At 40.1% G+C, this 23,220-nt stretch overlaps 1 protein-coding gene and 1 long non-coding RNA gene across 2 annotated transcripts in view; one reads left to right on the top strand and one right to left on the bottom strand.

Moving 5' to 3' along the window:
- Positions 1-1,174: 1,174 nt before the first annotated feature.
- Positions 1,175-5,646, bottom strand: LOC121395267. The gene is made up of 4 exons (XR_005962371.1): positions 5,590-5,646; positions 2,257-2,321; positions 1,967-2,050; positions 1,175-1,638 (listed from the first exon to the last, which is right to left on the bottom strand). It is a non-coding gene; the product is annotated as an uncharacterized LOC121395267 (long non-coding RNA).
- A 9,750-nt stretch (positions 5,647-15,396) lies between these two features.
- Positions 15,397-23,220, top strand: part of emc2.S (ER membrane protein complex subunit 2 S homeolog) — a 61,033-nt gene continuing 53,209 nt past the window's right edge. The window contains 2 exon segments of the mRNA NM_001087285.1: positions 15,397-15,445; positions 15,733-15,780. Coding sequence (NP_001080754.1) covers positions 15,741-15,780 — 40 coding nt within the window. The 5' untranslated portion in view covers positions 15,397-15,445; positions 15,733-15,740.

The raw sequence follows: 23,220 nt of genomic DNA on the forward strand, positions 1-23,220 counted from the left end.
AAAACATAAAGTTTGTATTTGTGCCTGAAAAGAGTTTGTAATGTTTTGTTGAATAATTATGGAAAGAATGGCCAACTTAAATTTAAGCTGGCATAGGGAAGTGTAATCAAATCATGAATGGCTACCGCACACAAGGCTCATTCTCTGCCAATATATTTCAGCCAGCAGTGAAACCAGAACAGAAGGAAGGAGACGTAGGCTTATGGAACACAGGTCAATTGGTGAAATATATCGGCAGAGAAATACAGTACCTGAAACCACCACTGTAGAATTCCAAACTGTGTATTGATGGACAGTTCTGGTGCCATGTCTTAGATGAGTGAGAGAACCAAGGCAAGGGTTCTGGGCAGACAAGGGAACCGTAACATGAAAGTAGGAATGGGGAACAGGAAGGTTAGTCGAGGGACAGGCCGAGGTCAATACCAATCAGACAGGAGCCAGGGACACAGTTGAGGATACATGTCGGGGTAAACCCAATCTGTAACTCAGAACAAAGTCAGGATCAGAGAGATAATCAGACTTGTATCTGAACTATCAAAAAATAGAACTATCAGAAAATAGACCTACTTTGGGCAATGAGCAATTGGCCCCAGCCCCCTTAAATATTTGAATTTTGCACCAGCTTGATGACTTTAGACGTGGCACGCCGAATATATATGAGGATGCACAAGCGGAGTGAATCTGGAAGTGCACACGGCGTACATCAGGAGTGGCGTGCAGGATAAGGCAGCAAACGTCCCCGCTGGTGGCTGGCGTGATGGTGTCCCTCCCAGGAACTATCACAACAAGTTTGTAATGTGGCATAAATATGTGCCCTTAGGACCTATGTACTTAGTAGATGACCTAGGACAAGGGTGTGTAGTTGTGTAGGATACTATGAATATTGGGCTGGATTAACAATCCAGCGCAACACTGTTAGGTACAGAAAAGCCCTATACTTAATGCAATGGGTATATGATGTACAGCATGGTTCTGTTTTTCAATGACAGTGAAAAAGATTTAATGAATTAAATAACAATAAACACTATAACATAGTAAAAACTTTAATATAACAATTTAAGCTATGAGAAAGAATATATATATATATATATATATATATATATATATATATATATATATATTATACAAAATTGGGGGGTTGTGGAAGCACTCATAAGGCTAAATCAAAGTATATTTAAGTATAATGGAAGTGCTACTTACAATGCACTATATATATATCAGTTTTATATTTTTCTTCTTTTTTGTCATCTGTTCTGCATATATCAAAGTAATGCATACATAATAAGACAAAATCACAATGTTTTTTTCCTGCCCCAGACCATATAATACACATACTCACAAACAAACATATACTGTGTTAAAGAACAAAACATACTTCAATATACACTTAGAGCTAAGAATATATAAATAAAATACAAAGAAGAAAACCCATTTTCCAGCTTCCACTCCTTCATTTTAACACAAGGGTGTGGCGGGCGGTTGCGGGTTGAGGTCTTCTCCTGCTCTCCCCACCCGCCACCTTCAAAAGCCAGCTTCTGACTTCCGGCTTTACAGTCATGCGCCTGCTCGTCTGAGGAAGGGCGAAGGAGGGCGGGTTAGGGTCAGGTGCGGGTCGGGAAAAACGAGACCCACACATCACTACCGTGCAACAAAAAGTATAAAAGTTAATAAATACAAATCTTTTCATATTCAAATTTCTGATACATTTCTGAATGTCCCAAAAAGCTCTTGGAAGTCTCAGAATCAAAACTAGAATAAGAGATTTAAACTGTTTATAGGTGACATGCAGAGCTTACATCAACCCCATCTCCCATTTCTGATTAACCCACAATCCATTAAGTTTGAAAGAACAACCTTAAAGCGATTCTGACACTTTTTTTTTTTTTTTCTATCCTGCCTGTGGGTTTCTGCATCCTGTCAGCATGGCTACTGTGCTTTTTTTTCTTTAAAACGATGATTCTCTTACCTAAACAAGGCGATCTTCAGTTCAGCCTTTGAGGTATCCATGTTGGCTAGTCCATTCAGCGCTTCCTGTCGACAACGCCTCCTGCTGGAAAAAAAAAACTGTAAGAGCCAATCCGACGCGTCTGCTTGCTTGAAGAGATTCTGCCCTTACTGCTTCGGGCGCGCGTGACGTCATCACGCATTGCGCCGCACCATGTGACATCGCCGGCCAATAGGAAACGCCTGCTCCGGCTTTCCTTGTAGAGAGACCAGCAACTGTTGTCATATGGGAGGGTCACGTGGTCGACTTACGCAGGCTCAAAGTAAGGGCAAATGAAGCTCAAAGTTCCTCCCATGGATGACGTCATCCAGCCACACTGAAAACAGGAAGCAGGGGAGAGAAACAGTCGGAGACAGTCGGGTAGAAAAACTGAGTATTGCATTTACTGTGCACAAGAAAACTCTAAGGAGAAAATCTTTTGCATGACCTATAGGTATGTTTAGATGAAGTATTATTTATTTATTTATTTTTTTTTGGTGTAAGCTTCTCTTTAAGAGCTGCTTTTGATTCAAAAGAAAATAATTTTGTACCAATAGGAAAAAAACTTAGCAGAAAGCAATTATAATTTCATACAACTATTGTTAGGGTATTTTTTAGACTCCAGCAGTAACAACAAGGGGCAGATTTACTAAGGTTCCCATGGTAAATTTGAATGTTCTCATTTTTATTGGGTCAAAACTCACAATTTTGAATTTAAAAGCACCAACTCGAATTTGAACTCGAACCTGAGACTTTTAACACCTTAACCCTGAAACCGTTCTAAAGTAAATGGAAGCGTCCCCGTGAACTATTTGAAGATGTTAATAGTAGTGACGAGCCAAATTTTTGCCAAGTTTTGCTGCAAAAATGACGCCCCATAGATTCCAATGGGAGAAAAAAGAGTTGAGGTTTATTTTCGGAGGAAAACTTGTTTCAAATTCGATTTAAATTTATAGAATTGTTCGGTGAATATAGTGTTCATTTAAGGGAAAAAGATGCAGCTGTATGGGTTACATATGCTATTATAAATATACATTCCCTTTAAAGGCAACCTCCTCTTTAATCCACTCTCAAATGATTTGCCACATCTAAGATGGTTAAAGGAGAAGGAAAGGCTAAAATTAAGTAAGCTTTATCAGAAAGGTCTCTATATATACACCAGTAAACCCGCAAAGTAATGCTGCTCTGAGTCCTCTGACAAAAGAAACACTGCATTTCTTTCCTTCTATTGTGTACTCATGGGCTTCTGTATCAGACTTCCTGTTTTCAGCATAAACCTCCAGGGCTAGGGCTTGAGCATGCTCAGTTTGCTCCTCTCCCCGTCCCTTCTCCCATCACTGCTGTAATTTGAGCTCAGAGCTGTAAGTGAGCAGGGAGAGACTCAGGCAGGAAGTGATGTCACATCAAGCTAATATGGCAGCTTCTATCCTAAACAAACAGAGACAGTGTCTAGAGCTGTTTACTCAGGTATGGTAAAGCATTCTGCAGAATAAATAAAGTGTTCTAGCTTGCACTATTGTGGCTAATATGTTGGCAATAAACTGTCTTGGAGCTTTCCTTCGCCTTTAACAAACAAGTCGGGTTAACTTGGCTTTGCTAGGACACCATTAATGAATGACTCTAACAAGATGTTCGGATACTGTTTGTACTTTCACAGCAGTCTCTGTCTGTCTAGTACATTATAAGCAAACAGTGAAATACACTAAGGAATATTTCCATGAAATATATCTTTTTTTTATTTCCAAGCCAGTATATTTCAGATATATCCTTTTCCAGCAATCAGGGTATATTTCTTTCATGATTTGTTTGCACAATCTCAGGTTGATTAAAGGCCTCCGGGTCCAGGCAGGAACCAAGCAGGACTGCATTACTTTACTGTACAGCTGCCTAAACTTCCAGGCCTGTATTGGGTGTTTCTCTAAGCAATTTTGCTATTTACATTCATCTTGTCTTTTTATCGGTTTCTGCGTTCTTCAACAGCTGTTGCCAGGTGTTTAGCTCATGAGACACCTTCAAGTTAACTGAATAAAAGAAGTGAATAGAAAGTGCATAGTTATGGTCGCTGAAACTCTGTTAAGCTGAAAGCCCGCCTAGCTGTATAAAATTTCCTAAAACTGCTAATATCTCTGTCAAGTGCGGTTCCAGCAATGGTAGGGGTTAATATTACCTGCAAATTTCCCCATTTGGGAAAAATTACATTCGATATAGATCAAATGCGCCATTAGTTCGATTTGTACGATTCAAATTCGGCCTAAAACTGACCTATTCCATCGAAAACGGACCTATTCGGCCAAAAAACAACTTCGACTTAATTTCGGTTGGTCTTTCTAAATTTGAATTTTGAAGTTTTTTAAATTCCAAATTCGACCCTTGATAAATATGCCCCTTAGAGGCCCAATTGTCAAAGTTCGAATTTCAAATACATGTGAATTTTTTTTAATTTGAATATACTCACAATTCGACTGGGAGGTTATTTAAGAAAAAATTTGAATGTCTAATATTCGATCAAATGGTTCAGACCCTAAAATTCAAATCAGGTTTGATTTGTACGAATCGAGTTGTTCAGACCCTAAAATTCAAATCAGGTTTGATTTGTACGAATCGAGTTTTTCTCCAGAAACCTTGAATGTCAGGAACGCTATTAACATCTCCAAATGACTCAACTGTCCTCTGCCATTGACTTGTAAATAGGGATGCACCGAATCCACTATTTTGGATTTGGCCGCACCCCCGAATACCGAACCGAATCCTAATTTGCATATTCAAATTAGGGGTGGGAAGAGGAAAACATGTTTACTTCCTTGTTTTGTGACAAAAAGTCACGTGATTTCCCTCTCCGCCCCTAATTTGCATATGTAAATTAGGATTCAGATTTGGTTCGGCCGGACAGAAGGATTCAGCCGAATCCTGCTGAAAAAGACCGAATCCTGGCCGAATCCCGAACCGAATCCTTGATTCGGTGCATCCCTACTTGTAAATTAACTTGCAGGTTTTAGGTGGCAAATATTAGAATCAGGACTGTTTCAATCGATGAGGTGTGATAATTCTAACATTGGAATAGGGGGGATTAAAATTAGAATATGTGAATTTTGACACTCGAAAATCCAAATTCGAATCAATATTCGACCCTTGATAAATCTGCCCCTTATACATTGTTCTGGGCAAAGGGAGCACATGCCGATATATCTGAACGACAAAGACAAGAGATTCTCTGCACTCAATCCATTATTAAGGACATGAAGACATTTTGTGGACTGACCACTATTTGTAATCAAAGGCACTAAATTAGACTAGAAGCAGTAACCCATAGCAAACAATAGGATGTTTGCATGAGCAGTAAATGTTTCCTGCTAATTGTTTGCTAAACAAAACAGGGATTGTTTGTCCATATATTGCAATTGTAAGCTGCGGGATCCACGACAGACACTTCTCTTCTCTTTAAGGCAGTTTATTTACACACAGGGGTGACCATTTCAGGATACAAAACAAATAATAAAAATAAATCCTGCCCACACATTTACACATGAAGAGTTCCCTTACTAAACTGGGCCCCTTGTGGACTACCAGTAAGCAAACACATAAGTAGGGGTCACCCCTGTACTCACAAATCTTCTGGGGGATTGCTCAGCCTCCTGGCTTTCCTCAGTCAGACAGACAGACCCTCTGTCACTTGGTCTCCTCTCTCTGCACCTTGCAGAAGCAAATGGCACCCCCAGCCCCTCTGGGAGTTCCTTACACAGGCAGGTGTTCTTCCTGCTCTGTGTCCTGCTCTGAGAGAGTTTCCTAACAGCCTCACTAGACCTAAATACCTTTCCACAGGACAGCCTTCCTGTGAAAGGTGAGCTCTAATCCATGAGCTGGACTTCTGGATCGGAGTACCTGGCTTGCCTGTTCTTTCCAGTATACTCCAGCTTCCAGGACCTGGCCGCGAAAGCCTTTAAACAGAGCAACACTTCTCTGTTTATTAACACCCTTCCTGGTGCCTATATCTTCTATTAGGGAGCTCTTAAAGGGAAAACACACCTTTTCCCACATTGTTTTGGTCACTCTACCACACAATATACTCAAAGCTGGCCAACTATGTCCCAGTCATCCCTGGTCTGGCCAGTCCTACACTGACGTTTATGTGATTCATTAAGAATTCTAGAAGTATCTGACATGACCATCCATCAAAAACTTCATAAAGAGAGATAGATTGCTAAGAGGGGGGAAAATGAAGATGAAATAGATGATTCATGAAATGGTACAGTATTTTTGCCTGACTATATTTAAAAATTATTTCCATAAAATGAAGCTCATATTTTCATGATAGTTTTCCATTAAAATGCTTGAGTGGTTTTCTCTAGAAAATAGATAACTGGGTAGGATACAAGGAAATTTTACTGACGTCAAAACTGTGGACAGCCCAGCATGTTGTACAGCTCCATGTTAGAACACTCATTGTGCTTGGAGCCCTCGGGGGAACTTTTTTCTTTTTTGAGAACTGAGAAGCACAGAGTTTGATTATTTTTTTGTGGTTACACACTGTTTGGGTTACTAGGAAAATCTGATCATGTATTTACTAAAACTTTGCAGGATTTAAAGCCTGCTGATCACTAAAGCGTACCTTAAGAGGACTTACATAAGCCACTTTGAAAGCATAAATTAGATGTTAGGAGTTTTTCCTCTTGACAATCAGTTTATCTGTTTCCAAGGAAAAGCTTGGTGGCATCTCTGTAAAGGCAAAGGAGGCTTAGAATGTGCACATCAACATATTTGTTATTTTAATGCAGCTACTAAACTGCTAAAAACTGTATTATAAAGAATAATGGCATTCAGTTACACAGCAAAAGTAAGGTGTTAATTAATTTAATTTCACTAGCCTGGTTTGTACATTTCAAAAGGAAAATAACATATGGGCAGCTGAAACATTTGCCAAAGTGAAAAAGTGAAACAACCATAAATGAAGGACAGGTAGAATTCATATTTAAGATCGTAACAACGACGTTGTCGGGAACCTTGTTTAGTGACTGTACCTTGCGGACGCAGAGGTGACCCTGAGGGTTCCAGTGTTCACCGATGCCCTTTTGGGGCCCCCGGGCTTTCTGCTGCGGAATCCAACAAGTCAGTGCGTGGAAAAATCACAAGCAAGGTACCAGCTCGGTTGAAGAAAAGACGTAGTCGAAGTCGGGCAAAAGGTTCAAGGCAGGCAACAGAAATCATAGTCGCGAGTCAAAAAACAGGAATTCAAAAATAGTTGCAAAGTTTAGGCAGGATCAGTAAACTGGAACCAGCATGGGCATTTACAAAATGGAAAACTGGCCTTTTAAAGCAGTTCTGGCGCCAGAAATTAAAATTTGGAGCCTTTAAGTGACGTCATGACGCTCAGCGTCAATTGCGGATGTCACTGGGGACCGGCATGTGAGTGTGAGCCTGCGCACCATTAACCTGGAAGAGACGCGGCGGGAGGTAAGAGATCTTGACAGAATTATTCTTTGGAACCAACCAAGTTCAGGGATTGTTGTTTCACTTCTCTCGGGTGAACCTCAAGGTGGGCCCATCTACTATTAGAAGAGTGTGTACTTGTGACATGGGGATAAAATGTTTTTTTAGGGCTCCTTGGGTAATTTAATCTACCTGCAAAATAAAATAAAGTTCTAAATGTATGAGTTGCACATAGGAGCTATGGGATTACTGTTAATTTTACCTTTGCCCCTCACACCCATTCTCTAATCTCTAAATTATGGGTCAAATTCTACTTCACCACATGACTATTTTTTTTACATGAATATTTTGGTATATACATGTTGCGTTCAAGAGTTTGTGCACCTCTGGGTTAATTATACTTTTAGAAGTTAGCACAACCTCTGCAAGAGACAAACTTGATATAAACATGATATAGTTCCCCAGGGTTAACCGCAAATGGGAAACCAGAGGCCTCCACAAATGACCTGGATGACTGGGATGTGGAGAGTGAAGCATTTACCAACTATTAGCAAGCACAAGATAAAATTATACATCAAACTGATCTGATGCCCCAAAACAACAATCTATGGGTAGGTCCTATCATTCCAGATGCCTTCACTGTAATGCAACAGAAGCAGATTTTATACACGTATGGTTACTGCCTGAATATCCAGTCATTCTGGCAACAAGTCATGCAATTCCTTCCTAAGGAACTGCAAGTTTTAAACCCAGTACCTGTACCTGTTAGGACTAGTGACGACCAAATTTTTTCGCCATGAATTTCAAATTTGAAATTCCACATCTTGCCAGTTGCAATTTGTTTTTGCAAAACTGCAGCAAAAAAAGTTGCTAAGATAAAAATGTCACCATAAAAAAACACCCATTGACATTAATGCATTTGGACAAAAAGTCAATGAAGAAAAAAAGTCGCGCAATGACTTTTTTTAATTTCGGATGACTTTAATGCATTTTGCTTATTTTTCATGTTTTGCCAAATTTTCATCGAAGCTAAACAGGATAGATTAGTTCATCATTAGTTAGAACTGGCAGACTCCCTTGGACCCAGGACAGCTTTCAGACTACTCATGGGAGCTCTTCTTTTCTACTTTTCTAAGTGCTGCTACACTGGATGGGTCCCTCTCCACCAACAATCTCAAGGTGGATTAAATTTGTAAACTCACAGTTAGAATTATACAGATTGATTGATTTATTAAGCCAGAGGATGTCCGCAAAAGTTTAAAGATTTTGGAACCCTTGTCTTGAAGCTCCGGCAACTACTTCAGTCTGACAAGTCTCCTTAAAGGAAAACTATACCCCCCAAACAATGTTGGTCTCTATAAAAAGATATTGCATAACACAGCTCATATGTAAAATCCTGCTTCACTTAAATAAACCATTTTCATAATAATATACTTTTCTAGTAGTATGTGCCATTGGGTAATCATAAATAGAAAATTGCCATTTTAAAAAATAAGGGCCGCCCCCTGGGATCACAGGATTCACTGTACTCACAAACATACCAACAAACCATACATGTTAGGTCACATGAGCCCAGGGGCAATCCTGGTCACTCCACCGCCTGAGGCAGCAGCAATTGCTGCTGCCCCCCCTCCCCTGGAAATTTGCTCTTAAAGTACCAGGAGCAGCATTTTTGCTGCCCCTGGTACCTAGCGGGGAGCTGCCGCCTGAGGCGACAGCCTCAACTCGGCTGATTAGCGAAATACCCCTGCATGAGCCAATTAACTGACAGAGTTGTGTCTTTTGCTTCCACGCTTCTTCCTGTTACAGTTAGAGTTGAAGTATTTCTGGTCAGGTGATCTCTGAGGCAGCACACAGACCATTATGAAATGGGGGCTCAAGGCAAGAGATGTAAAAGGGCAATATTTACTTAAATATATATTCCAGTTTGGTAAGAATATGCTTCTTAATATGATATGAACTATCTGTTGCTTAAGTGTTCATTTTGGGAGTATAGTTTTCCTTTAATTACTCTCCTACTCCCTCCTTTATCCCCTTACTCTTTTCTACACTCTTTCTGTGTTATATTTATTACATGTTAAAACTGAATAAAGAAATACCTTTTTTAAAAGTACTATACAATTCTACAAATTTCAGTGCACAAGTACTGTATATATGCCAAACTTAAGACTGGAAAAAATAAAACATAAATTGTGGCATGTGCAAAGTTTGGGCAACTTTTCAGTACATAGTAACACTAGCTTTGGCAGAAATAACAGCCGCCAAACATTTCTTGTAGCCAACAGTCATTCTGTTCTTGCTTTAGGAATTATTTTCCACTTTTCCTTGCAGAAATCTTCGAGTTTAGACATGTCTTTAGGTCATCTTGAATGTCTGACATCTACCCACAGATTTTCAATAATATAGAAGTCTATGGACTATGAAGGCCATTCCAAAACCTTAATCTTTTGTGTCTTGAAATAGTTTATTGTTGATTTTGATACATGTTTTGGATCATAACATTGTTGTAATATCCAATCTTTTTTTTGGTTTCAGTTCCCTTACTGTGGGACGTAAGTTTCCAGGATTTGTAGACACCTAGGGAAATCTACAGTTCCCTCAACCAGTTCAGCTACTGCAGTGTTCACCTCAGGATATTTTTCCTGGGCGGATAGCCCGGCACTTTTTTCAGCCCCCCCCCCCCCCCCAAATTCCTGCTGGCTTCTATTAGGAAGTGTGCTGAGGATGATGGAAATGGGTTAGCTTTGCTTTTCCCTGCACACCTCCTTTTTATCCATGGCCAGACATTTCTGAAGCATTTTGATATCCCTTTGCATTATTCCACTGTCGTTTATCTTTATTGTCAAATCCTCATTCCGCTGCTTAGATGCGTCCATGGCTGTTGAGTGGAAGCACAAACCCCTAAAAGTGTTGAAATGCCTAGAAATTTACTTACATTGACTTATATTATTAAGAATTAACTGTCAATTAGGTGCTAAGACCTTACAAAACCTTTGCACATTTGGGGAGTTATTTATAACAACCCAATTTTTTTCTAGCCAAGTTTTTTTTTAGTGAAAAATCTTTAAAGAAAAAACTTTTTCCAGATTTATTATGCCCCAAAGCTGTTTTAAGTCTGAATCCAAAAATTCTCCCTCTTCAAACCTGTCGAATTAATTTAAAAGTCAATGGTAGCTGTCCCTTTAAAGGGATACTGTCATGGGAAAACATGTTTTTTTTCAAAACACATCCGTTAATAGTGCTGCTCCAGCAGAATTCTGCACTGAAATCCATTTTTCAAAAGAACAAACAGATTTTGTTATATTCAGTTTTGAAATCTGACATGGGGCTAGACATATTGTCAATTTCCCAGCTGCCCCCAGTCATGTGACTTGAGTTCTGATAAACTTCAATCACTCTTTACTGCTGTACTGCAAGTTGGAGTGATATCACCCCCTCCCTTTCTCCCCCCAGCAGCCTAGCAACAGAACAATGGGAAGGTAACCAGATAACAGCTCCCTAACACAAGATAACAGCTCCTTGGAAGATCTAAGAACAACAGTAATAGTAAAAGCCAAGTCCCACTGAGACACATTCAGTTACATTAAGTAGGAGAAATAACAGCCTGCCAGAAAGCATTTCTCTCCTAAAGTGCAGGCACAAGTCACATGACCAGGGGCAGCTGGGAAATTATGTCTAGCCCCATGTCAGATTTCAAAATTGAATATAAAAAAATCTGCTTGCTCTTTTGAGAAATGGATTTCAGTGCAGAATTCTGCTGGAGTAGCACTATTAACTGATGCATTTTGAAAAAAACATGTTTTTCCATAACAGTATCCCTTTAACCATTTGAAGATATTTTTATCCAAATTTAGGGAGTTTTGGGGTGTTTAACGTTGGTTTTCACCGGAAAACAGAAATAATTGGGGCAAATTTACTAAAGGGGGAAGTGGCTGTCGCTAGCGAAAAAGTACATCACTAACAAAATTTTGCACTCTTTCACTAGACTAATTTTTGCTCAGATGAAGGATCGTTACTCCGCAAATTCACTAAATAGTGAATTTTTCATTACGTTACTCCTTTGCCAGAGTTTCTTTCGCCAGGTTATACATTTCGAACTGACACGATGAAGCTACATCCTCCTCAATCTTATGTCAGTTACATCATATCCTGTATGCAGAAAAGTTATAAAAATTAATACAAAGTTGGCGATTTTTCATATTTTAAAGTTGGATTATTTAATAAATGAAACTATTAAATATTTTTGTTTTAGTATATTTTTTAATCATTTGAGGGGCATGCCACATTTGTTTTAGGGTGGGCTCATGTCTAGGACATTAGAGGATCTCTATTTTGCTTCCTTGGACATTTTTAATAAGTGGCCACTTCAAGCATTTGCACCAAAACATAAAGGCATATATATGACCTATATGTACCGCCCTATTCAAATTGACCTAAGTGTAAGTGTATTAACGAAGTTTTGCTAGGCATAAATGAACATCAGCGAAAGTTCGATATTAAACGAAACTTCGCCACTTCACTGATGAAGTGGTGCAAAGTGTGGTGAAAATTCGCCCTTTAGTTAATTTGGCCCTTTTTCTGCAACAAACTCGATAAACTTCAGTTTGTCAAGCGACAACTCGAGAAAGTTGCATGATTCTAATTGTCGCACCATTTTTACAACATTTTCCTGACCCGACTTTTTTGATCTGATTTCTTTATTAATAAGCTAAATTTGTGGACGGAAGTTAGGTCAAGTTTGTTTTAATTAAAAAGTGAGAAAAAGTTGAGTTTTAGTACATAACCCCCTTGATGATTTATTTTTTCAAGTCTTTCAAAAAAGTAGTAATTGTGCATTAAAATCTTAAGAAATATGTCATGTTTATGTTTACTCTTTGCAGAGCTGTTCCCTTCTTTAATATAGAAAATGAACAAAACATGTCATTTAGGGTTACTTGAGCACTTGAAAATTCTGTGAAAGGTCTACAAAATCCACCTGGAAGGGCTGCCTTTTTCCCCTATTTGCCTTGATAATATCTATAACATTGAACTGGTTGTATTCAATTGCTTTTGTCTAGTATCCACAAACTTGCACTCAACAAACCATCTATAATATAAACTTAATTATCCAAAGGATACCAGCTCAATATTCCATGTATTTAATGTTCCCAGAACTAGGGTAAGAAAAATAAATACATGCAGAGTATGAATTCAGTCCCCTAGATTGTTCTGATACTGTATTCTGTCAGGCAGTACAAGAAGTAAAATATTTAACAAAACCGTCAACTATTAAAGTTTGTCTGTGGCTTTATGCATTGGTTTGTACAAAGCAATTATGGCAAACCTCAAATAAGAAGAACTAATATTTACCTCTCACAACATGTGTTTGGAATAAAGAACACAAGATAGGATCTCTAGGAACTGTTTCCAGAAAAATCATACACACACAAGCATTTTGGAAGTGAGAACTGCAGCAACACAGTATCTTTGCAACTAATAAATGTCATATAGTAAAACTGTATGTGAATTCATGGTACATATAATGTATACCATTTACAGACGGTTGTTGGCATCCTAACGCTGATTTCTTACAGATCACCCCATTGCTTTATTAACCAGATGTTGTTCAATCTGACCACACAACACGACAGTCAGACTGCACTTCTCACCACTGTATGCAGCAAAGTGCAAATGAGTCATTTTAAAAGTACAGCCCCAATTGTTTTCCTATGGCTCCAGACAAATGCCTACGATGAAACTAGGCACAAGCAAGAGTACATTAGGCTTGGTTTGAAGGCACCGCACACTCATTCACAAACGCAAGTGTGGTATGCTATAATGGAAGCAAAGTTGTTTGTGTAGCAATGCCACTCATGAAGCTTGAGAAAAGGCCATAGAGCCTGAAACGTCGCTGTATCCAGATCATTGCCAAATGTGCTTAATAAAGGCTTTTTATTTTTAAACATAAACCGGTGCTGTGCTTCAAGTTTTCTGCAATGCCACTCATGAAAGGTACCTATTCTCAAACATGCTCCTTGTACCTGTGTGTATTTGGTAGTACATTTGGTAGTGTATTTGGTGACAAAAGGGAACCTTGGAAATACACACTCTGAATGTGATGGTAATTTCAGAATTCCATCTGAGTTAGTAGCCGCAACTGACTAGCTCTAAGAGAATAGCACACCAAAAAGTAATAACATTCTCACTCTGCATAAGTTGCAATTTAAAGAAACGCAAAAAATTAGCGCATCAACCGCAACATGGCAAAGATGCTGGAATTCTGAGAAACAATGCTGTACTGTTGGACGAAAAAATGCTTACTTGCATTCAAAAAATGTACTCAGCACCATACGATGCATTCACATATTATCCACAACTGTATTTGCGTCACGCATGGCTCCCTAATTTCAGAACAAGTGCCAAGATCCCTGGTCACAGCTCAATCTTCCAACACATGGGGCTGATTTAATACCGTTAAAAGCCGACCCACACATTACTACCAAACAGGCCTTAGAAAAAACGAACTGTTCGGGTCAAAACTGAACAGGTGGCAACCGTACACCCAGGGTCGGAAACACGGTGGGCCCCGGCCCTCGTGTGCCCCCACTGGGCCAGACCCCCTCTCCCAATCCCTGGCCCTACAAAAAAAATGCTCCACCGCGCATGCACGGTGTCGCAGTAGGGGGTCCGGAGTGCGGCCCAGAACTAGGGTTGCCACCTATTCTGGAAAAAAATACCGGCCTTCCTATATATTTATCTTTTTTCACTATTAATAACATTGTGATCAACCATCATTTTTGCCGGCCACCAGAACAGGAGTCCCGGTGGGCCCCGGGCCCCCCAGTCCGACCCTGCCTACACCAACATTTACTATGGGTCGAATATCGAGGGTTAATTAACCCTCGATATTGGACCATCTAAGTTAAATCCTTCAACTTTGAAGTATTTACCGCAATTTGTTCGATCGAAGGAAAAATCGTTCGATCGAATGATTGAATCCTTCGAATCTAATGATTTTAATCCATCGATCGAACGATTTTCCTTCGATCAGAAATTGCTAGGAAAGCCTATGGGGACCTTTTCCATAGGCTAACATTGGTGCTCGGTAGGTTTTAGGTGGCGAAGTAGGTGGTCGAAGTTCGAACGATCGATCGAAGGAAAAATAATTTGATCGAACGATTAAATCCTTCGAATCGAACGATTCGAAGGATTTTAATCCATCGATCAAACGATTTTCCTTCAATCAGAAATTGCTAGGAAAGCCTATGGGGACCTTTCCCACAGGCTAACATTGGTGCTCGGTAGGTTTTAGGCGGCGAAGTAGGTGGTCGAAGTTTTTTTTTAAAGAGACAGTACTTCGACTATCAAACGGTCGAATAGTCAAACGATTTTTAGTTCGAATCGTTCGATTCAAAGTCGTAGTCGAAGGTTGAAGTAGCCAATTCCATGGTCGAAGTAGCCAAAAAAATACTTCGAAATTCGAAGTATTTTTTATTCTAATCTTTCACTCAAGCTTAGTAAATGTGCCCCCAAGTATATATGCCTCTTTCCTTTAAATATTTAGGCTTGTGTGTGCCGCTTATCGTTTCTAACCATCAATAACATTTTCTCCTCCTCCTCCTCCTCTGATAGAAGAATGAGCTCTGAGCAGAAAAAAATTACTTCAGAACAAATATTGAGAGCACAGAAACTCCATTGGCAGCTATTGGGAGATTGCAGGAGCAGGAAAACAAATAATCCTTATTATTAGCTGGCCGCAACTAGGAGTTGCAAACCGAAAAAGACCGAGCCCTACACAGACTGGCCTATATTCCTATCGCCTTATCCTTGTATGACACTGAGACCCAGCTCGTCACTCCAACAAGGCGGCTACGTGCAACGTCACTACGTTTGTAGAAGTGTGATGTGACGTCGCTGTCTCGCGAGAGTTGTGACGGGATTAGCGGTATTGGTCAAAGCGCTGGAAGTCAACGGGGCTACGTACGGATCCGGGGCTCAGCTGCTTGTGTGTTAAGAAGGTCGGCACTGTCCTGGGAAGAGCTGGGCTGTAACAAGGCGGTATGTTACTAGTTGAATGGAAGTAAAACGCACATGATTGTGATTGTCCATTGAGCAGGGTCAGTGTATGTCAGGCTGGAGTCTAAAAGAACATTATGAGCCATTTCATTCGCTCGGTTTACATGACTGACGCTCTTGCTTTGTTGTTTTATGGAAAAGAGCGGCTGATGGGAGCAAAACATACTGTAATGCTGCCAAAACAACTGCAACAAAACAACAATAACGCAAATTGGTTGGTCACAAGAAAACTGGAAATTAATGTCTTTTTTCTTCTGTTCTTCTTACAGGTGAGAAAATGTCAAAGGTGTCAGACCTGTACGATGTGACCTGGGAAGGTAAGAAGTGGCAGGAAAGTGTGGGGGATGCACAGGATACACTTTTATTTGGGGGGGGGTTCCACAGAATCCATCATGGAGGAAGATTCAGCGAATCACTAGCCGAAGCCAAGCCCAGATTTTCGTATGTAATGTCAGGATTGGATCAAAAAACCCAGTAGGTGCATATGCGCAAATGGGGTCAAATCCCAGTAGGCACGTATGCAAAATTGCGGTGAAAACCCAGTAGGCGCATATGTGCAGTCACGGTGAAAACCCAGTAGGAACGCAATTGCAGTGAAAACCCAGTTGGCGCACATGCACAATTGCTGTGAAAACCCAGTAGGCACGCAATCACGGTGAAAACCCAGTAGGCACGCATGTGCAATTGCTGTGAAAACCCAGTAGGCACACAATTGCGGTGAAACACAGTAGGCACACAATCACGGTGAAAACCCAGTAGGCACGCATGTGCAATTGCTGTGAAAACCCAGTAGGCGCACATGTGCAATTGCTGTGAAAACCCAGTAGGCACGCATGTGCAATTGCTGTGAAAACCCAGTAGGCGCACATGTGCAATTGCTGTGAAAACCCAGTAGGCGCACATGTGCAATCGTGGTGAAAACCCAGTAGGCGCGCATGCGCAATTGCTGTGAAAGCCCAGTAGGCACGCACATGCAATCACGGTGAAAACTCGGCACACTGCACTGTAGGATAGGAACCAATCAGCAGCTAGGCTGACCTGTTAGGGAACTGAAGCCTGTCTTTGCTTGTGTGACTGCAGGACTGTGATTAGCTGTCCCCCTCTTACTGTTTTTCTAGCAGGGACATTTAGGACACCCTCATTTGAAACACAGACAGGGACCGGTGAGCAGGGAGCTCTAATAAAGGGGCTATTTTTAAAGATAATATTAATTTGTAGCACAACGTGAGACCAACACCACATTATTTATAGTTGCCTAAAAAAATGTGGCTTTTTCCATTTATCCTATATTTATCCATTTTTTTTTTACATCCTTGTTTGTGTGTTAGTTCCAGTGTTACCCTAGGCACCAGAGCTGAGCAAGGCCCCATTCATTGCAGAAGTGACGTCTACAGGTGACTTCATGAACATGGAGTATTGTCATTCCACCAATAAGCACCAAAAATTGTGCTCCTAACTCCTCGCTCCCCCAGCTTAGCTGCCTGATTAAGCCACAAGTCTTCAGCAGTGGCTTGGGAAATTATTTTTACCTAACAAAGAAAAATGTAATTTAAAAATTTGTTGAAAAATTGCTATAACAACTCGTTATATAGTCACCCGAGTGCCGTCCCTAAAGCTGCTGCCCTAGCCACAGGCCCTCAGGTCTCTATCTATAAATACAACCTTGTGTGTGATAAAAAGTCACGGAAATGAAAGGATTCAGATTCGGTTTGGCCAGACACTTGATTACAGCCAAATCTCCACTGCAGATCTAGCTGAGGCAGCAGGGCCGGGCCAAGGGGTAGGCATGTTCCTAGGGCACAAAGCTGGGGGGCGCCAGGCACGTACCTCCTCTGTCGCCTACACCCAGTCCGTTCCCATCTCTGCCTGACTCTCTCTGCCCTTTTCTTCTTTCTGCGCATGCGCGAATTGGCGCTCGGTCCCCTGTCTGCCAGAGCGTTTCTGCCCTTTTCTTCTTTCTGTGCATGCGCAAACACAAGTTCATTCGCAGTAGCGCAGAAAAGAGAAGAAACAGTTGGGCAGTGAGGGGACCGCACACTAGCGCCAATTCGCGCATGCCCACTCGCACTGAGCCGGTGCTGTGTCCGCCCGGCTTGCCTAGGGCACCCGTGCAGGCCCGGCCCTGTGAGGCAGCCATCTTGGATTTCACTGGCTCCTCCTATATCTTCCCAGCCAACTGTAGCTCTGAAATCTCGCACATGCTCAATTGAAATTCCTTGGTTGCTTATCAACCCTTCTAAGCTATTTTCAAATCAGCCAAACGTCAGTGTTAGCTGCGGTTCTGTAGTGCTGCCACCTGCTTGAAATTAGCGTGTGCCCTTCATTGGCATAATAACATCACCAGCAGGGGACAAGGTAGGGAAATCTCCTGATACTTCTAGTGGAGGAGTTTACTAAAGCAAGGCATTCTGGGTAGAATACTCAAGGCAATGCTACAATCTGAGCATGCTCCTGAAATTTGCATGTTATAGCTCAGTATGGCCTCCCTCAGTGAACGAACCCATTTGTCAAAGTAAGTGATTTTTTTTAAAACCTTCAGTTTTTTTCAAAAAATGTTATATAGAGTTTGATTAAATGTGTTTAGGTTGTACTGGTCAGATTGTTAATATGTGTTTGATTTTGGCTGTGATAGGTGCCCTTTAAGTTTAAAATTTCATGTTTGTATCTGTAGTGTTTCTTTCAGTCTGGCAGCTCAGTGATCCAGGAGCAGTTTCTGAACTGTTACAATCTGCTACATTTAGTTGATCCATTTCTCAGCAGTATCTGGAATATTAGCAACTATTGTATCAATTCTAACAGCTCGGCAGAGACAAAGATAACAACTGTATCAACTAAATTGATTAGTTTAGAACAGTTAAAGAGTCGGCGACCCCCTCCCCCAGAGCTGCTTTAGAAGATTTAAAATTTACACTTCAATATTAGAAAAACATTCACATATAGAAAATAGAAAGTAATTGGAAAAAGTCTTTATTTCTGATAAACTATCTGAAACCAAACTTAAAAAAGTGTTTGAAGGTGAACAACAGGGAGGTTGCAGTCAGCGATCTAGAGGAAGTGAGGTAGAAAATGATTAGGCTAGCACTGTATTCAGCCCCACGAGGAGAGTGAGGCCTTTCTTGTCTGCAAAATGGGGATCAGATTACTCCCTGGATTATATTACTAATTATTTAACAAATCATAGTTCTATATGGTCTTATCCACCATAAGCTTTATGGCATAAGATATCTGGTCACTGAGGATGCTTCCATTACCCCATCTGTTTGAAAATCCATGACCTGACCAGCATTACAAAAAAAAAAACCTCCTGTAATTGAATATATCTCCTTTCATCCAATCTCAGTGGGTGGGGTCTTGTTATTTACCCTGCAGTCTTTTGTCCATCGGTGGCCTATGAGCTCAAGAAAGTCAGGCCACTTTACCTAGTTTTTATTTATTGGCTTGTTTAGCCTTTCTTACCATTAACAACATATTGTTGTTATAGGGGAACCATACAGTGTTTCTTAACAGATGCATGTGTGATATTCTTAGGAAAATAATTGTTGTGCTGTTTCTCAGAATGCTGCTATTTGCAAGACTATAACTTGGGGTTCTCCCATCCTTTTGCCCACGTTGCTTTTATGCACATCTTATTCGTACTGTGATGTCTTCTATTTTTAAACATATCTAGTTTTCATAGAATTACATTTTGTATGTATTATTAAGCTTTGTTTATTTCAATCTCTGTGGTAATTAATCCATGTTAAAGGGATACTGTCATGGGGGAAAAAAATTCAATATGAATCAGTGAATAGTGCTGCTCCAGCAGAATTCTGCACTGAAATCCATTTCTCAAAATTGCAAACAGATTTTTTTATATTGAATTTTGAATCTGACATGGGGCTAGACATATTGTCAATTTCCCAGCTGCCCCAAGTCATGTGACTTGTGCTCCGATAAACTTCAATAACTCTTTATTGCTATACTGCAAGTTGGAGTGATATCACCCCCCTCCCTTCCCCCCCCCCCAGCAGCCAAACAAAAAAAACAATGGGAAGATAACCAGATAGCAACTCCCTAACACAAGATAACAGCTGCCTGGTAGATCTAAGAACAACACTTAATAGTAAAAACCCATGTCTCACTGAGACACATTCAGTTACATTGGGAAAGAAAAACAGCAGCCTGCCAGAAAGCATTTCTCTCCTAAAGTGCAGGCACAAGTCACATGACCAGGGGCAGCTGGGAAATTGACAATATGTCTAGCCCCATGTCAGATTTCAAAATTGAATATAAAAAAATCAGTTTGCTCTTTTGAGAAATGGATTTCAGTGCAGAATTTTGCTAGAGTAGCACTATTAACTGATGCTTTTTGAAGAAAACATGTTTTCCCTTTAAAAACAGTAGAAATAGACATATTAAACATCAAGAAAGCCTTCGCTCATCCAGCACGAGGTATAGACAAACAAAGGGGCAAGAAAATAATTCCCATATAGTGTAGTATTTTTACATGAATTTAGTACACCACTTTGTGAGATTAGAGTACTTTTAAAAAAGTGCCCTTTTCAAATTATACTATTTGCCGTGTCACTTATTAAAATCCACACAGTGAAGTGAATCTTATGTGAGGGTACTCACGAACGTTTAAACGGAGTTTAGGCGTTTAGAAAGATAGTTTAGCGATCATCAAACAATGCGCTGACATAGTGTAAAATCATCACTTTTTTAATCCCAAAATAACATTAAAATCACACTCACAATGTTGCTATTAAAATTTTCGCATTAAAAGAAAGTCACCCCTTCGCCGTCTGTTGGAATCACCAGACAGTCAGTACAGATGGTTTAGCCGGCATCTCGACTGCCTCGTGTATCCCAGTGCGCTCGTGGATGACGTCACTGCCCGACGCGTTTCGTCTTCTGACTTCCTCAAGGAAGTTATTTTGGGATTAAAAAAGTGATGATTTTACACTATGTCAGCGCATTGTTTTAAAGCCACAGAATCTGGAGAGAATTGGGAAGATGATCGCTAAACTATCTTTCTAAACGCCTAAACTCCATTTAAACGTTCGTGAGTACCCTCACATAAGATTCACTTCACTGTGTGGATTTTAATAAGTGACACGGCAAATAGTATAATTTGAAAAGGGCACTTTTTTAAAAGTACTCTAATCTCACAAAGTGGTGTACTAAATTCATGCAAAAATACTACACTATATGGGAATTATTTTCTTGCCCCTTTGTTTGTCTATACCTCGTGCTGGATGAGCGCTGGTTTCTTTCCGTAATTCTGGATTGGATTTCTATACAAGTCTGAGGGAGAACAGACCCTTCTGGGAACCGGCAGAGGGAGCGGACTACCGGAACCTTTGATATCCTTTATTACTGTGATCAAGAAAGCCTTGCCAGAAGTCACCTAGAATACAGTGTAAATAATACATGAAAGAGAACCATGTAGTTCGCATCTGGTTGTCAAGGAATAAATCTGAATGCATTCTGCATATTATTTATTATTATTAGAATTTATTAATATAGTGCCAGCCTATTTCGCAGCACTGTAAAGTAAATGTGTAAACCCATCCAATGAAATGTTTCCAGAACCACCATTTTATTTCCTCCAAACAACTACTTAAAGGACACCCATCACCCAAAAATAGTTTTCCCCACCAGAGTTGCAGGCTAATACAGTATAAACGCCAGTTGGGGGGGAAACAATACTTTTTATCTTAAAAAACAAAAATGCTCAAAATGAACTTTTCTATGGGCTTGTGATGTCTAGCAAAAGCTGTGGCACAACATGGGTGCCCACACCAAGAGCTCCCTCCCATTGCTGATGGCCTAGTGCTCAGGGTGGGGCTATTTGGAGGATAAAAACAATTGTTTCCCCAAGTGTGAGCTCTAGTAGCCTGACACAAGTTTTTGGGTAAAAAGTTTTAATTTGAAACAGTCTGAAATTTGAGGCCAGCTAAATGCAACATATTACAACACACAGACGTAGTCTAGATCATAAGCTATTTTCCCTATGTCCCTTCCATTGGGGGTATGCAGCGCTTCCTGGATTATTGGGCTGATCTGATGGGCTGTATCCTTAAATTACAATGGGTGACAAGGCTAAAACATTTTTTCAGCAGAATTGTGCTTAGCGGAAGGTAGGGGTCCCCAACCTTTTTTACTGGTGAGCCTCATTCAAATGTAAAAAAAGTTGGAGAGCAACATTAGCATGCAAAAAGTTTCTGGGGGTGCCAAATATGGGCTTTAATTGGCTAATAATAGCCCCTATGTGGACTGGCAGCCTACAGGAGGCTCTGTTTGACAGTACACATGGTTATTATGTAACTAAAGCTTTCATTCAAACCAGGAATTCAAAAATAAGCACCTGCTTTGAGGCCACTGGGAGCCACATCCAAGGGGTTGGAGAGCAACATGTTGCTCACAAGCCACTGGTTTAATCGAATGCCTATGATGCCATAGACTTGGTGGTATCGCTTTTTTAATGCTATGGGAAAAATCAATTACACTACCACAAAGTCACCATTTTATTAGACCTTTAAGAAATGGTTGGCAGGAGAGGGTAAAATGGAATCTACGTGTACTGTAGGCACTGGGGGAGGGGAACCTTTCTCCTTCCCCAATAATTGCCCTGGAAACGTTTTTAGTTTCACTGTTCTCTGCTGTAGTGCAGCAAATAACAAAATGAATAGATTGGTATTTGTCAATTAAAACCTTAGGCATAAGCCTTTTTAATATACCGTTGAACTATTGTGTATATTTAAACAGCTGGGAACTGTAATAAAATAAAAAGAATAGTTTAAGCAGCAGACTGGCTGCAACTTTCAGATGTTCTATTTCCTAGACATAAAAAAGAACATCCTTGGACCTATTAAATAAACTAAGTTATAATCAGTGTCGGACTGGGACACCAGGGGCCCACCCAAAAACCTTACACCAGGGGCCCACCAAGAAAATTTAGACCAGGGGCCCACTCTCAGTACTATTATTATTCTCTCCTCACTCAACCTATATTCTCCTAGTCTTTTTAGTTATACATACTATAATCTATTATTCCATCTATTTAGCCTCTTTGTTCTCATAGAAATAGGGAATGGCCATGAAATAGGTCAAATGTTTAGGAGCACTAGGGCCCACTGACACCTGGGCCCACTGGGAGTTTTCCTGGTATCCCGATGGGCCAGTCCAAAACTGGTTATAATTATTTTAATATCTAAATGAATAGTACAGGAATGGGCTTCATTACCTAGAAATCTGTTATATTGGAAAGTTCCAAATTACTGAAAAGGCATATTCCATAGAATCCAAATTCTATTTCCTTGTCCTCTGTAATAATAAAGCAATAACTTAATCCAAACTAACATATAATTAATCCTTATTAGAAGCAGAACAGTCCTAGTGGGTTTAATTAATGTTTCCATGATTTTTTACTAGACTTAGGATATGAAGATCCAAATTACGGAAAGATCCATTGTCCGGAAAACCCCTAGTCCACAGCATTCTGGATAATGGGTCCCATACCTGTTATTTTGAAGAGCTTTGATTTGTACTCGTTTGCCCATTTTTTGTGAAAAGGGAAAACAAAGACAAAGGACACATAGTTTCACTATAAAGGATATGGCTAGGAAGGGAAAACTAGCAATTGCTTTTTAGAAGTAAATAAAAATGAATTATTTTTGGAATGGATGATATGGGGGCAAAGACCTCTGTTTAAGTCATAAATATTTTTCCTGTTTATTTGTATAAATCTTTTAATTCCCTTATTAACGTCTCTT

The sequence above is a fragment of the Xenopus laevis genome, chromosome 6S (genome assembly GCF_017654675.1).
Source record: "Xenopus laevis strain J_2021 chromosome 6S, Xenopus_laevis_v10.1, whole genome shotgun sequence".
NCBI classification, from domain to species: Eukaryota; Metazoa; Chordata; class Amphibia; order Anura; family Pipidae; genus Xenopus; species Xenopus laevis.